The 16,479-nt window shown below is 45.3% G+C and overlaps 1 protein-coding gene across 1 annotated transcript in view; it reads left to right on the top strand.

The window, feature by feature from the left end:
- Window positions 1-16,479, top strand: part of LOC138488151 (transmembrane protease serine 11D-like) — a 942,850-nt gene that overhangs the window by 355,984 nt on the left and 570,387 nt on the right. Inside the window, exon 3 of the mRNA XM_069614932.1 lies at window positions 8,247-8,376. Coding sequence (XP_069471033.1) covers window positions 8,247-8,376 — 130 coding nt within the window. The remainder of the gene's footprint in view (window positions 1-8,246; window positions 8,377-16,479) is intronic.

Raw genomic sequence — 16,479 nt, 5'->3', positions numbered from 1 at the left:
GGTTTTAATAGAGAGACGTGGAAGACCGGATGTATCTTCATGTGAGGGGGCAAGTCCAACTTGACCGCTACTGGATTTACTATGGTAGTGATGGAATAGGGACCAAGGTATCTTGGGTTGAATGTGCGTGGTCCTTTTAGAGGTAGATATTTGGTGGATAACCAGACTTGATCTCCTACTTGATATTGAGGGGCTTCCTTCCGGTGTTGGTCTGCTCCTTTCTTGTATTGTTCTTTAGCCCTTTGAAGGTGAGAAACGGCTTTCTTAAAGGCTTGGGTGATTGTAGAATGCAGGTGGTCTACTGCTGGTGTTCCAAGATCTTGGAGTGGATCCAACTCCGAGGTTCGAGGGTGACTACCGTATAAAAGATAAAATGGGGTCTTCCCAGTTCCCAAGTGGACAGAGTTATTGTAGGCATATTCGGCTATCCAAAGGATATCTTTCCAAGTTTTTTCAGTTTGTTGTAGCATGCAGCGCAAATACTGTTCCAGAGTTTGATTGGTCCTCTCGGTTTGTCCGTCGGTTTGAGGGTGGTGGCTGGTCGAAAGTCTCACATCAATTTGAGCCGACCGACAGCAACTCCGCCAAAAATGAGAAATAAATTGACTACCTCGATCCGAAATTAGAACTGAAGGAAAACCGTGCAGTTGGACGATGTTTTCGAGAAATTCTCGGGCCAGAGTTGCTGCTATTGGTAAGCCTTTGAGTGGAATGAAATGCACCATCTTGGAGAATAGGTCCACGATTACTAGGATCGTATTGTATCCGGAGCATGGAGGTAGATCGGTGATGAAGTCCATAGAAAGCGTATGCCAAGGGCGAGGCGGGATGTCAATAGGGCGTAAGAGGCCGGCTGTTTTTTTCTTTTGACTCTTGTTTTGGGCGCATACTCCACAGGACATTATAAAGTCTCTGATATCTTTTTTCCAAGACGGCCACCAGAAGTAGCGCTTGATCTTTTCCGAGGTCTTGGTCATACCGGGATGTCCTTCCATTAAAGAATCGTGATAACAAGAGATTACCTTTTTCTGTAAATCTGTGCTGGGCAGGTATAACCGTTCTTGGAAATATAATAGGTTGTCCTTCACCATAAAGTCCTTTCCCTGCAGATGCCAATTCTGTATGTCTGCTGGAGTTACCAGTAGCCTGGCTTTATCCTTAACTTCCTCTATGGATTGTGTGGCGATTACACCTAGAATTCTTTGTTCGGGAATGATAGGTACAGGTTTAGGATTGATCAAATGTTCTTCCACTCCCATCCGAGAAAGGGCATCAGCTTTACCGTTTTTTGTACCAGGTCAATAGGTAATTATGAAGTCAAACTCGGCAAAGAATAGTGCCCAACGGAGTTGCCTAGAGGATTGAGCTTTTGCGGTTTTCAAATATTGCAGGTTTTGGTGATCTGTAATCACAGTAACGGTGTGTCGGGCCCCCAGAAGATAATGCCGCCAAGCCTTAAAGGCGGACTTGATAGCTAGCAGTTCCTTATCAGTAATAGTGTAATTGATTTCAGGAGGTGAGAATTTGCGGGACCAAAATGCCACGGGATGCAACTGATTGGTTACTGGGTCCTTTTGTGATAGAACTGCCCCCATGGCAAGGCTCGAAGCATCAGTTTCAACGATGTAGGGGAGTTCTGGGCGAGGATGTTTTAAGATCGGTGCAGAGATAAATCTAGTCTTCAAATTCTGGAAAGCTTGTTCCGCCTCGGTAGACCATTCAAAACGTTTGTTTTTCTTTAACAAGGCGGTGATGGGCTGGACTATTCGAGAGAATTCGGGGATAAACCTGCGGTAAAAGTTAGCGAAGCCTAACATGCTTTGAACACCTTTTACGGAGGATGGCGATGGCCATTTGAGAATTGCATCGACCTTCTTTGAATCCATACGCACTCCTCTAGGTGATAATATGAATCCCAAGAATTCAACTTCAGTCACGTTGAAAACACATTTTTCCAACTTAGCGAAAAGTTTGTGTTGGCGCAATCTCTCGAGGACCATTTTCACGTGTTTCCGATGTTCAGTTTCCGATGAAGAATAAACGAGGATGTCGTCAATGTAAACAACAACACACACATCTATGAGCTCTCTGAGGACATTGTTCATAAAATATTGAAAGGCGGCCGGGGCATTGCAAAGTCCGAAGGGCATGACCTGATATTCAAATAGCCCATACTTGGTGCGGAAGGCCCGTCTTCCATTCATCGCCCTCTTTTACTCGTACCAAGTGGTAGGCTCCTCTAAGATCCAGCTTTGTATATATGCATGCTTTTCTGACTTGGTCCAGGAGTTCAGGGATCAAAGGTAACGGATATCTATTCTTAACGGTGATCTGGTTCAGGGCGCGATAATCTATACAAGTTCTAAGGTCCCCTTCTTTTTTTGGAACGAAGAACAAAGCTGAGGAAGCAGGGGACTTGGAAGGACGAATAAACCCATTCGCTAGGTATTGATCCAGGTATTGTCGGAGGTGAAGATTCTCAGGCTCGGTGAGGGCATAAATTCTACTACAAGGAGGAGTAGATCCAGGTATCAGGTCTATCTGGCAGTCATAAGACCTATGAGGAGGTAGAGAGTTAGCCTGATCCTTCCGGAAAACATTTTGGAATTCTAGGTATTCAGGAGGTAACTGGGGAGCCTCCGAGGAAATTGCTGCCAGTGCAACACCAGGTCGAGGGTGACAAGTAGAGACACATTCTGGAAACTGAACTGTTCTTGCTCGCCAATCGATCTGAGGATTGTGCTTCTCTAACCAAGGAATTCCTAGAATAATCTGGAACTGAGGGGCCTTGATCACGTCGAACACGATCTTCTCCTGGTGTCCATCTTGACTTACTAGCGTCACTTCTTGGGTGGTATGCGTTACTGGTCCGGAGGCTATCTCCGTACCATCCACCGTAGTAATGACGTCCTTTACAGCCTTTGGACAAAGAGTCAGATTCATCCTCAAAACCATTTCATGATCCACATAATTGCCGATGGCACCGCTGTCGACGTAAGCTTCAATCGCATGTAATCGATCCGGATGTTCAGGGCTAATGAGGACCATAGGTATCACGAAATGCGAGGTCACGGAACTGGTTTTAACGCTCGGCAAGAGGACCTCTATTCTTGTCGGGCGAGGTCGTTTCCCTGCTCAGAGTTTGTGACCCTGGTAACTGCAGCTCCTACTGCCTTCTTGGCTGGTTTCACCGGACAGTCTCGAAGAAAGTGCCCCGAGTTTCCGCAATAGAGGCATAATTGCAGCTGTTTTCTCCTTTCCCGCTCCTTTTGTGTTAGTGGTCCTTTCAGGCCCCCTATTTGCATGGGTTCCCCGGAGTCTACTCCTTTGGTAGGAGTTGGTGGTTTGGAAAATACTCGAGCATCAAACTTGGAACGATCGGCCTTCCTGTTCTGCAGTCTGTGGTCAATATGAACGACTAAGTCAATATAGTCCGAACAGTCTTGCGGGGGATTCACTACTTGGGCTAACACATCTTTGAGCTCTCCACGTAGACCTCTATAAAACAGCGTAATCCTTTTGTCCTCAGGCCATCGAGTTTCCACTATCAGTCTGTTTAAAGACGCAATATAAGCCAAAAGGTCTTGATTACCCTGTCGCAATGAAAGGAGCTCATTGTCCAAGGCCTGCCCCTGTGAATGTCTTGCAAACAGTTTTTCCATACTGAGCTGAAAAGCTTGAAAATCATGGAGAACTGGATCATCTTGATTAACTAGAGGGATCGACCAGTCTGCCGCATTGCCACTAAGGTATGAAAGCACGAAAGCTACCTTGGCTTGATCAGTTGGAAAGGCTGCTGGCCGGCATAAGAAGTGCAACCGGCACTGATAAATAAATACTGCAAACCTCTTTGGGTCACCAGAAAATCGTTCGGGCGGAGCCAGAGGTACATTCCCAGGTAGGTTGATCTGCACTGGGTTCGTAGAGGATGTTGAAGGAAGATTTGCCCCTGATGCGGGTAACGGAGTTTGTCCGGCTTGTGACTGTAGCAATTGTCTAGCGAGATCGTCTGTTCGCTCCTTGGAAATAATCAGTTCCCTTCTTAGAGCATTCGTTTCCTGACGGGCTGCATGCACTTCTGCTCTTAGTTCCCCAAGTAACTGGGCTAGCTGGTCGGTATCCGAGGTTTCCATAGCGCCTGGGTGGGAGTTTTGCGGTTGGCTTTGCGTTCTGTAACGCTCACCTGATTCCCGCAGAGGCGCCGGTCTTGACTGGGTGAATGCCGTATCTTCAAAGGTGATGTGTAACACACGGTTGGATCTTTGGGCTGGACCTCTGTGCACTGTATGTCTGACTCGAAGAGTAAGATGTCTGCAGATAGAAAATATGGGATTAATGAACTGGGGTTATTGGGTGCCTCTCTCCTCTTCCCTTTCTCTTCTCCTGTAGAACCCCAAAGGTTAACGCCCTCACCTTAGGTAAGTGAACACCGAGCTCTCCATCTGCCTCGGGGCAGGGTGCCATAACCAGTTTCTTCACTGAATAAGGGTGCAGGCCTCTTGACCTCAGAGGACTGCTGTCCGTCGTTAACTGCACGAACGGTAAGTTCTGGGCACTTCAAATGTCTTAAAAGTCTTTTGTAATGATATCTCTTGTTCTGCAGGGTTCCGGCGATGGCGGATGGCGGGCTGATGAGAGTTGAGGATCGGACCCGCGTGAGGAATAGAAGCGCCTGGAAGCACGTAAGTAAGCGCTTGTAGCCTGCTTCACGATGCACACTAACTGTCCCTTTTATCTTGCAGGTACAAGTTCGGAGCTTTAGAGAAGCTGAAGGGTGCTGGAATACCCACTGGATTCGGCGTGGGAAGGAGTAATGGCACGTGAGTAATAAAGTTGCCCAATGTCTTTAAACGCACCTTCTTTTGTCTTTCAGATGCGGGATGCAGCGTCGAAGGCTTCCGGAGCGTGCGAAGAGCTGGTAAGCTTTTGTCTTTCAGATGCCGGAATGCAGTGCGAAGATCTCCGGAGCATGCGAAGAGTAGGTAAGCCTTTGTCTTTCAGATGCCGGAATGCAGCGCGAGGCGTTGGTGACAGCCGATGGACCAGGTAAGAGATGCGCTGCCACTGAAGACCGTAGTGCTAACCTGTTCTTTCTTTGTCTTTACAGGTGCTGCTGAAGACTGGATTCCAGGATGGTAAGCCTTTGTTCCCTTAGGCCCAGGATCAGAAGCAGAAGACACAATGAGCGTTCTGCTGCAGAGAATGCAGAATAACGCAAAGCAAGATTCATCCATCGGGTGTGGTTTAAATAGCCTCCTGTAGTGCTTAGGTGTCTCCTTCCACAGCCACGCCTAGGTAAGAAAAGAGTTCCTGCTTTCCAGAAGAGTTCCAGTGTTCTGAACCTAGGGAGTGGCTCCTGCCCCACCCAACAGGAAAAGTAGTCCCAAACAGAAGAGGATCAGGGGTTCAACTGGCAGGTAAGTAAGCAGCATGGTCTGCTGCAGGTAAGTCCACCCAAGCATTATGAGCCCGGCGCTTCCAGCGCTGGGACTAAGCATCTTTATGAGCCTGGTGCCACTGGCGCCAGGACAGGGTCCAAAAGGTCCCAATTGGGACTGGCTGGCACTCGGAACCGGGGTTATGGGTCTGCTTCCAAGGGAGTCGGGCAAGTCCTGATCTTTTGGAAGCAGAGATCATGACATGCTCATCCATGTTCCAGCATTAGTGATTCCTAAGAGTGATCTAAACATTGGTGAATTTCCAAAAGTGGATGACCATTTGAGAAAAAGAAGATCACTTGAACTCCTGTGGATGAAAAGGGAACATTATTTCTCAGCAAATCAATAACAGTGTATGAAACAATTCCTGAAGAGCACAAGTTGTTAATCAAAACTGCTATGATAATGACAGCTATATTCATGCCTGGAATTCAGACAGTGGTGAATGCCAAATTGTTGCAAATCACCAGATGGGAGCTCCTTCAGGCAATCAATGCTACCATAAAGGGATTCAATGCCATTAAAGAAGAGCCAAGGGCCATACGATTGATGACCCTCCAGAATAGATATGTCCATGATATGATCATGGCGATGGAAGGAGGAGTTTGGGCCAAAATTGGACCATCATGTTGCAATTGTATACCTTCTCACGATGGCCAGAATGGAACTTTGACAGAAGCCATATCGATGTTGATAGACCTGCATACCAAGATGGAAGATGAGGCAGATGACATTGAAGATGACAGTTGGTTTACCTCCTTGTTTTCATGGATTCCTCAGTGGTTGGCAAATCTATTCAAGGCTCTTGGAGTAATACTGGTGCTAGTAATGTTTGGATTCTGTATAGTCAGGATGGTGATTGTCTAATGCAAGTACGTAGGACGATGGGTCTATTGTACCCCGAATTGACAATTTAACTACATGACCTGCAGTGTAGATGAACATGTCAAAACACCAGGCACCCCGAAGAAGGTGATGAAAATATGGACACCTAAGAGACACTTCTTCAAGTGAAAATACAAGGATCGAGGAGGTAGTTGAGGACCCGACCAGAGGGTGGAATGTAGAGGAGTAGCTGCATAACTCTGCAGGAAACCCTGCACCCGTTCCTCTCATATGTTGGAAATATGATATTGTGCCATGTTTGACACCAGCCATTGTGCCAATAATGCAGTGTCTGTTCGAAAGAAGATACCCGTTGAGACAACTCTACCGAATGTATCCCCGAAGTGATGACAACCCAAGGGAGGAACTCTTTGAAGGAGTATGAGAAAGAGCAAAGAAAAGAAGTGATGTCACGAAAAAAGCATGTATGACGTCCCGAGATACTGACTGAAGAGGAAGTATAAATCCTACAGAAACAAATGACGAAGTAAAGAATCAAGTGAACTTTCAAATACAAAAAAGGAGATTAAACGTGCGGAAAGTGCTGCAGAAAATCAACCGCTCAATAAATTTACAGATGCTGAAACGCAAGGTAGACTAAGTACTTATAGAAGCTGGCTATATGTAGTGCATAGATGCTGGCAAATCCACCATTGTATAGGAGCTAGACATCGGTATCATTAAGTTAGTAAAACAGGACCCATGAAGCGTGAAGGGAAACTGTGTTGCAGCAAGAATAAGCAGAATCATGGAGCTGTAAGACAAAGCTGTCTAGCCTGGAGTCAAGACTGAAACAGCCAAGGTCAGCTATCTTTTCTGGAAATGAGCAAATATGCAAAGGCTAAACCATCCATTTTTAAGGTGCAAACAAAGAACACCAAGAGTGCCAAATAAAATTCATTTAGCGCATTTAAAACGTGCAAAACTTTCAGAGCCTGTCTTTTCCATCCATTTTGCACTGGAGAACACATTATTTTAGCATGTTAGTTTTTTGTTAATGAGGTTCGTTCATTAATCCTCAAATGTGTCTCCTGCAACAGAGGAATTTCAGGTAAAAAAAATATATGCTTGTAACTGTGAAAAAAATTATTTGCATTTTATATGTAGAAATCGTTTTTGACTGCATAGCCTGTTTTCATTTACATGTCCATAGGTTGCACTGGCAACACATAGCTTGAAACAATTGCATCATAGCAATGCACCAAACCCATGCAGTGGTGCTGTATAAAAAAAACATGCTATACATTGATCCTGTGCAGTGCTCTGTGTTCCCGAAACCCGCTAATTAATCTTACAGAGCCTACGTGACAACATGCAACAGAAGCGGAAGACCCCGTCCTCCTGTAACTGCCTCAACCCCCACCAAAACTCATACCTCACCAAAAGGGACTTGATTGTTTGACTGCCCCTCCCCAACCTCACAGAAGTACTTGCATGTGTCCAGAGAAGTGATTGTGATCAGTGCAACAAAGCCATATGAAAACTGAACTACTCAATACGACAGTCTGGTGAAGGATGGTGCAGGATAAGAGAAGGGATGTACATGAAAAGACACACACAAAAACGAATGGAGAAATTACCAATGTTTTTTGCTCGAAAAAAAACAAAAAATACTCTTTACACTTTTTTTTTTAATAGTGCGGGGGAGACCGCACCCCGCTCACCCCGACCCTAACTAATACCCTTACTCCACCGCCACCTAATATTTACTTAAAATATACAAATATCCCTACAAAATTCGACCAAAAAAATTGGTAATTTCTCCTTCGTTTTGTTTTAAATTCGTTTTTTTCTACGTATACCCAGGGAAGCAGGTTCCAAAATCTTTCTAGATTGTGAATCAACATTGTGCATGTTTTGGATGCGTAGCAGCGGTTGTGCGCACACTAAGGTTAAATCACTTTTCCTGCTTCCTTTTCACAGCCTAAGAAGGCCAGGCCTTGCTGTCCCAGCTGCTGCTCCAGCTGTTGCAGCTGCTGTGTGGAGGTCGTAAGCGGATTCATCTTCCTGTTGGCGATCGCGACTGTTTTTTTCCTCGCAAGATATTTCTTAGGTAAGTAGCTCGTTTGTGCATTTTTTTTTTTAATGTATAAAGCGCACTAGCAACCCAGAGGCATAACAAATTACAGTGCAAAGCTTTGATACAGTGTGATACAAAGCAGGTGAGAGCTGTGAGTGAACATTTCATACAAACAGTAAGGTTTTGACTGCCTTACGGAAAGCTAGGTGTGACTCAATGCTTCTGAGGTGGGGTGGTAAGGAGTTTCAATGTGTGGTTGCCATAGAAGGGAAGCTGGAGCCTCCTGCTCAAGCTCTAAGTGTCTTGGCTGTAGTGATAAAGTTGGTGTAAGTGGATCTAGTGGGCCTGCTGGGTGTGTGTTTGGTTATTCTCTGCTTCCTGGAGCTGTATTTATTTCCATTGTTGATGCTCTCTGGGCCATCAAAGCATCATGTTATAAGCACAACTACCACAGAGCAACTAAAACATGCGTAAATAATATATTTGAACATGGGCAGAATATTCACTAATTCGAAATCACAATCAGTAAACATTGTAACTAAGAGGTAACCACTTCCATAAAGTGTGAAACTGATTTATAGGGGGATCACAATTAGTATCCTAGCTCTTAAGTTTCCCGTGGCCATATGTGATTGGGCCACCCAGTCCTGTTGTTTCCCTTTGGATTCTGGGGCTTGTGGGTATTGCCAATTTGAAATCTAGGAACACTACAAGTCCCGGAATCCAAGAAAAAGCAGGACTAGATGGCGACAGGAAACGTGAGAGCTCATTAGAGAAAGCTTTCTCAGGCTTTTGTGTACATCAATCTTTCTGGCTTCTAGTTGACAGGTAAGCACCCTCCCTGTTCTGGGATAGAGAATTCACAACTAGCCTGGCAACATTCTCCATGAAGATCACTTGCCATTTCAACTTTTGGACAACAAATGCCAACATTTGCCATGCATGCCAAGATTCGCCACTTAGCAATGGCTAGCATTATACTTGGCTACCCTTACTGGCAAACAATCAGGTGCCCAGTGGGATAGATTGTGCTAAGTGACCTTTTACTTGTATTTGTTTGTTAGTTTAGTGATTCAAGGGACTCTCCTCTCCGGTTCACAGGCTCTCAGGGGTCCTGGTCAGGTAAGGATGATAACAAGCCTGGTTCTTCTTGCTGGACTGTTGGTAGTACTGGTCTTTAGTAAGATCAGGTGTTTTTCTCCATGTCTTCCTTGTATGTGCTCTCTTGTTCTGGATTGGTATACCCTTTCCACTCTGGGTCAGGCCAAGCGTGAGTTTTTGCTTTCCAATTGCTTCCCTTTTCTTCTCGAAGTATTGGAGCGCTTTTCGCCCCACTGGTCCCAGTATTGTGGGGTGGCTGCTCTGGCATCTTTGTAGTTTGCTTCCTGGCCTCTAGTAGCTAATATATCTTTCCCCACCTCCGTGCTCAGGTTCCTGGAGGTTCTCACAGAGTACTGCAGAATGGTATTGTGTGGCTTCTGTCTCTGACATTCTCCGCTTCCAATTCCACAATAGGATGATGTATTCTTTTCCCTTCCCTGCAACCAAGGTATTGAAAGGTGCAGCTTTTGCTGGCATCTCTCCTTCCTGCTCTGCACCTCACCTACTTGTGGCTTTCTTGGAAGTGAATCCACTTCCTTAATGCAGGTCCTTCTGCGGCCATCAAAACCCCTGACACATCCTCCTCCACATGCTCTGACGATCGATCGGTCAGGTAAGGAAATCTCAACAGGCACTCTGCATTCGTCTTGAGTGTCTTTGGTCAGCAGACAGGGTTAACGGAATAAGGTTGTAATGCCAGAAACCACCATGAGTTATGTTGATTTGTATCATTGTGTCTTTACAGCCAAACCGGCGAGGTGGTTGAAGAATCTTCCCAACAGATAATATTGTAGTGACCTGATGGATCATTTGATCGCCAGGCATTCTTTTTCCACAGTGGAATAGGACTGCTCATGTGGTATGAGCTTCCTGCTCATAAGAACAATCAACATACATTTTAGAGAGAGTTCATGACAATGCTGCTCCAAGACCTACTCCTGAGGCATCTGCCTGGAGGACAATGGGAGTCGTGAAGTCCAGGGAGCCAAAACCGGTTTGGTGTATTGTATGGCTTTCAAAGTGTTGAAGGCCTGAGGGTCTGTGTCTGGTGTTCGCTTGAAGGAGGTTTTCAATCGGTCGGCAAGTGGGCCTAAAATAGTGGAAAAGTTGGGAATTAATCTTTGGTAGCATCCAGTGAACCCAAGAAAAGCTCAAATATCTCTCCTTGTTTAGGGTAACGAATGGCGACTGATTGTTTCAAACTTCTTCATTTGGGGTTTGATGATTTCACCTCCCACTGTTTACACTAGCTAATCTGTCCAGTTGGGTATCAGAGTAGTCTTCCTGAGATTGATTTTTAGATTGATTTTTCTTATGGTACTCAGCACTTGTTCCAAATGGGTGAGGTGACTCTCCTATGAGGGACTAAAATGACTATATCTTCCGGGTTGGAAAAGGCATATGAGCTATGAGACCAAAGGAAGTGATCCATCAATCGTTGGAAGGTTGAAGGAGCTCTGTGTAGGCCAAATGGTCTAATGGAAAAGTGATGTAATCCCTGAGGGTTGGCTAAGACTATGTTCTTACTGTCTTCTGATCGCAAGGGTATCAGCTGGTACCACTTGGTCAGATCAATGGTACTTATGTATTTGGCAGGTCTGAGCCTTTCGAGAAGCTCATCCGCTCTCGGCATGGAATATGCCTCATAGTGGGATGACTTCTTGAGTTGACGAATATCCGTACAGAATGGAAAGACTCATCCGCTTTAGGTACTGAGATAGGGACAGAGACCTAACCCTTCAAGAGGAGATGAGAATCCCTCCTAAACCCGGGTAGGTGGCCTACCACAAGTTTTCCCAGAGCAAGTCCTGCCCCAGAGGGGGGCTGTGCCTGGCTAAGGGAACTAAGTACCTCCTTTTCTTGGCTGAAACCTGTTATGTCGAATGCTGGCCAGTTTTTTCTCTTGTCCCTTAGAACTATATTACCCAGAAGGCATGCTGTGGAAGAAAGAGCAAGAACCCAACCTAGAGTGAACCTGCGAGGAACTGCAAGCCCGCAGAGCGATCTGCACTTCAATCTGGCAGTCCAGATGCTTTAAGCGACATGGACACAAACTGTGAAACTGAGTTTACCTTCACTGGGACCGCAGAACAGTCCACATAACAAGCCGATATTACAGATGCTCTGTGTAATCCTGATACAAACTATGGAATTGACTGTGTCTTTAACGCGCCACCATTGTCAAATCTGGGTGCACATATACACTCTAAGATTAACAGTGTTTTGCACGGACCGCCATTACCAAACACTGACAGACCCAGCTACCCAAAGGGTGCAGAGTTAAAAGCCTGTAATATGTGTTTTGGCAATAATAACCCAGACCCTGTGAAAAGGAAGCCAGTGGTTGGCCAGGGTGCCAGCTGGTGGGGAATATCAATGGAGGGGTAGTGGGAGGATGAAAGGGAGCAGTGGGATTAGAGCTGTGTGGGTTGTTCCGGTAAGGTCAAGGAGGAGAAGAACATCCAAGAGACCAGGCAGAGTAACAAAAGTAAAGTGGAGCGTGGAGGATTTTTTTCAAGACTGTGTGCAAGGTGAGATATTGGTTGCTAAGAGAAAGTGGTACTTGGGTGTGAAAGTGCATGCAAGGCGAGTGTGCGAGATTAAGGGAGAGAGTAGAGGAATGTGATTCAGAAGGGTGACTGGGACAGTGAAAGGACGGTGACTGTAGAGAAAGTGTGATTGGACTGGAGTGGAGTGCAGTAGTTGTGGAGCGAGGAGAGTAGCAGAGAGTGGAGAGTAGGAGAGAGTTGAGGGGGAGAGTAGTAGGGAGTAAGATCAGAGAGAGGGGGAGGCAGTAGAGAGTGGGCGAGTGGGAGGAGCATCAGAGAGACAGAAGAGGTTGTGTAAGGGGGGAGAGGAGAGGTGGTGGGAGGACTAACACGGAGGAGAGGAAGAGGAAGAGAAAAGAGACTGAGAGACGTTTAGGGTGAGGAGAACAAGGGGGTGAGCAAAAAAGGCAAGTGGAATCTGGATATTTAAAAAGCACATAAACCAGTTGAAAAACCATTGTGATTCTGGTGGGACACTGGATATGATTCACCAAGGAGTTCCCAGAGGGCTATACAGTGGGAAGGCATTTACCTTTAGGCCATCACAAACAGCTAAACATAATCTTATAAAGTAGGTCCCCAATCTCTGGTGAGAATCTTGGGGGAGGTTTAGGGATGCCTGGGCTAAGGCAGAAAAAGCTGTGGGAAGATGAGAGAGGGAGATGGCCCTTAGTGAGTCCCTTTTTAAGCACTTCAGTAAAAACCCTTGAACCTTCTCTGATAGCTGGTGCATTTTTGAAGCCATCTTTGATACCTGGTGTGATCATGAGATCCTTCAGACCCTGATACAGAAGTCACCCACAGACAAGGGGGATGTTGAAAAAAGTATGACTAACTAAGACTATCCAAGTCCCTACCAGAGCAACACTGAGGGCCAGGAGAGACAAGGAGGTGATAGTTCTGCCAGGGGCAAGGCTACACTTAAGACCTTGCTGAAGGTGGGAGTGCCCGTAGGAAGCCAGGATTGCTCCCAAATAATGATTGGCCCAAAAACTCTCATTGGACTTGGGAGATGGAGTCATTGATGGGGAGTACTGAGGAGATGTGAAGGTAGTCCTCTTTAACCTGGGAAATCTTGCTTATGTCATACAATCCGGCCAGCTGATAGCCTGGTGCCAGAGATAGAAGAAGTAAAAGATCTTGAAAGCACAGAGAGAACCGATGCTTGGTTGGGAGAGATGACAGAAGCCCACAGGGAAGACTCCCAACCGCTAGAGAGCACAGGCCCTGCATCAGTGGTATTTTCAGTAACACAGAGGACTATGCTGGAACAGACACACAAGAACATGGTCTCCAAAGCTAAGAGCCAATCCATGGAGATCCCCGTCTCATTGCCAGGGAGGGGTACCGGTATCAGGTAGATGTGAATCCAAACCAGCCTTGCCAGATTTGTTCTGTTACATTAATCACTGTTAGAGGACTAGCTACATTTGATAATTTGATTGACCTTTGTTTTCCTCTGTTTTTTTTCCTCCCTTTTATTAATGTACTGCTTTTAAATCAATTTAATCTCGTCATTTTTAACTATCTTTCTGTAGTTTTTTATGAATTTTAACCTTATCCTCTATTACCTGATTTTTATTAATTGTGCTGCACATCCTTTGCTCTTCTCCATTTCTTTATACCTGCCAGGGTTGTCAGGCACGTGGGTTACATTAATATTTTGCCCTTTTCCTCATTGCTCCGACATTTTGGAAACCACAACCCCGTAACACCCAGAAGCGGCGCTCGGTATCGACCTTACCATAACACGTCTGCAGGCCTTAATTTACTCGTGTCCTGTTTAGGACTGTTCAAATCATGAAGGATGGTTGACACATCCTATAGCTCAATCTGTTCCGTCCCTCGACTAATTTCTTTACTCTTTGAATTGCACCATCTTAAGGAGGCCACTACATGAAATTTACTTTCCATCAGGTATTCTGCGTTCTGTGTTCTGGCTAGTTATTAAAGTTCTTTTTGGTGAACTCTACAGTGGCCACTCTGATCTTTGCCACCTCTGCATCTAGATAGAAATGTGAATGTTAGCATGCGCCACACTTAGATGGAATTCTTAACTTTAGCTTGTGTCGCATCTAGATAGAAATGTGAATGTTTGAATGCGCCACACTTGGATGAAACTGTGAATGATGGTAAGTGCAACACTTGATTGGAATCGTGATCACTAGCTTGCCTCACATCTAGACAGAATATTGAAAATTAGCAACGATGGAATAGTGAATGATAGCAAACATCAGACATAGACATAACTGCAAGGACAGCAAGGCCAACTAACCAATCCACTAACAATTTCATCCCTCTGCATACACTTCTCAAACTCTAACCAAACACAACCACAAGCCTAAAATGCAGCAATCCGCACTAACTTCACTACACTGCAACAACAAAACAAACCCCACATATACTTGCACAACAGCACACGACGACTACCGACCGTAAAACACCCCAAGCCCAGCCGACTGACCCACCGGGCTGAGGTTGCCATCAGCACATCACTGCTCTCTTGCACTTTTCCAGCTTAGTCCCACTAACTCACCCCCCTCCCTCTTTCAGAGCCGCCAGAGCGCCGGGGGACCACTCCGTTGGTGATAGTGCGCCGTACAAATATCCTTTAACATTAACATGAATGTATAGCTTGCCCTAAATAATAACCAGGTCTTGATTTCCCTCAGAACACTTAATACAAAATACATGTCATAAGACCCAGCACAACCGCAAACCCAATTCTTGGCCCATCTCAGCTGATCCCATTTATCTGCAGCTAACTTTTAAAGCTAAGATTCTAATATCATGCCCTTTATTAAATATCAGATCAGCTGTTAGAAATGCCTCTGCTAATCTCATTTCTCACCATAATCTTGATATGTCGCTTATCACTAAGGCATGGCTAACTGAGGACTGCCGTAGCTTCTGTCTCCTACTAGTTCCTGATGGTTTTGCCATAAAATTAGCTTATAGGCAGAACCACCACAGCGGGGGAATTGCAATAACTTTTTTTTAAAACTTTATTTAATTTGCTTGACAACAACAACAGAGAACAGCAAGCAGTACATGAGTTATCAGTCTTATACAGAGATAACATACGTAGTCTGTTAAAGTGGTCTCGCAGGGCCATAATAACGGATCATATGAGCATTTCATCAAATGTGGTGGGCACCCAAGGTTCAAACCGACAGCTCAATGAAGGTTATGGGCAGGGGACGAGGGGTCATCAAGGAATTGCTATAACTTTTAAATATTCTTTTAGAAGGTTGAACTTAGAGAAATTGACGAGCTATCCCAAATGTGCTCTTCTACCCTTAAAATCTCTTGTTTACAATGTTAACAAATGCATTAACATACCAAAGCCCCTCCCACCCCATCCTTCCAGAAATTGTATGACTCCTTTAAATGGAAAACGTGTTTTTTGGATGACCTTCTCATTAGATTGACTGCCCTGGCTACGGTGAGCTTCGTAGTCTACAAGAGCTACTAGCCGGCCACTCAGGAAAACCTCACACTTCATCCACTTCATCATAGGGACGGCCACTGCCTGGATGTGATCCTTTCCAGAAACATTCGTTTAACTCTCCTTTATACCTTTCCTATTTCTTGGAGTGATCACTTTGTCAGATTTTGTACAATATTAGGCTATTACCCTGCTCGGAAAAGGCCCCCCTTGGCACCTGAATTACAACAGTCCAAAAAAGCACTATTTATTTTTTGCATATATAAAGGGCACACACAGCGTCACGCATCAGTGCGCTACAATCCAGTAACATGGAGCCCATAGGCTGGGAAAGTCCTTAGATCAAGATTAGACAGTGGTACATATGGATAGGTAGGTACATAAGAATATGTGTTTAAACAGATAGGTACAAATATGACAATGTTCGCTCATCGGTTACAGAGACAAGTACAAATACAACGCCTAGACTATTGATATGGGCGGTGATGGCAGGGCGATAGTCAACTAATTCAGGTGAACAGCCAGGTTTTTAGGGCTTTTCGAAAGGCCCCGTGAGAATGTTCTGCTCTTAGGGGCTGAGGGAGGGCGTTCCAATGTTTTGCAGCGAGGACTGGGAAACGTGCGCCTCCTGCTCTGGTTCACTTGAATTTTGGTTGGATCAGCCTGTGGGTGTAAGGTGTTCTGGTTGGCCTAGCTGTTTGATGGGGAACCATTTTTTGAGCTAGGTATGGTGGTGCCACTTTCTAGATGCACCTGTGGGTAATGGTGAGTGTCTTGAAGAGGATTCTTTGCAGTATCGGAAGCCAGTGCACTGCTTTCCTGGCCTCAGCTAGATGGTGATGCCTAGACAGGTTTAATGCAGCTCGTAGGGTATTATTTTGAATCATCTTGAGCTTATGTATGTTGTGTGAGGATGTGCCGGCGAAAAGGACATTGCAACAGTCCAATTTTGCACCTATCACTGCTCATGCAATAGTAAAGTAGTTATCTTCAGAAAGATATGGCCTGGCTGAGATGAGGAGTTTAGTGGCATATCCT

Source organism: Ambystoma mexicanum, chromosome 9 (assembly GCF_040938575.1).
Source record: "Ambystoma mexicanum isolate Mex_15411 chromosome 9, UKY_AmexF1_1, whole genome shotgun sequence".
Taxonomy (NCBI): domain Eukaryota; kingdom Metazoa; phylum Chordata; class Amphibia; order Caudata; family Ambystomatidae; genus Ambystoma; species Ambystoma mexicanum.
The sequence above is the reverse complement of the archived record's forward strand: the minus strand, read 5'-3'. Positions and strand labels throughout refer to the sequence as shown.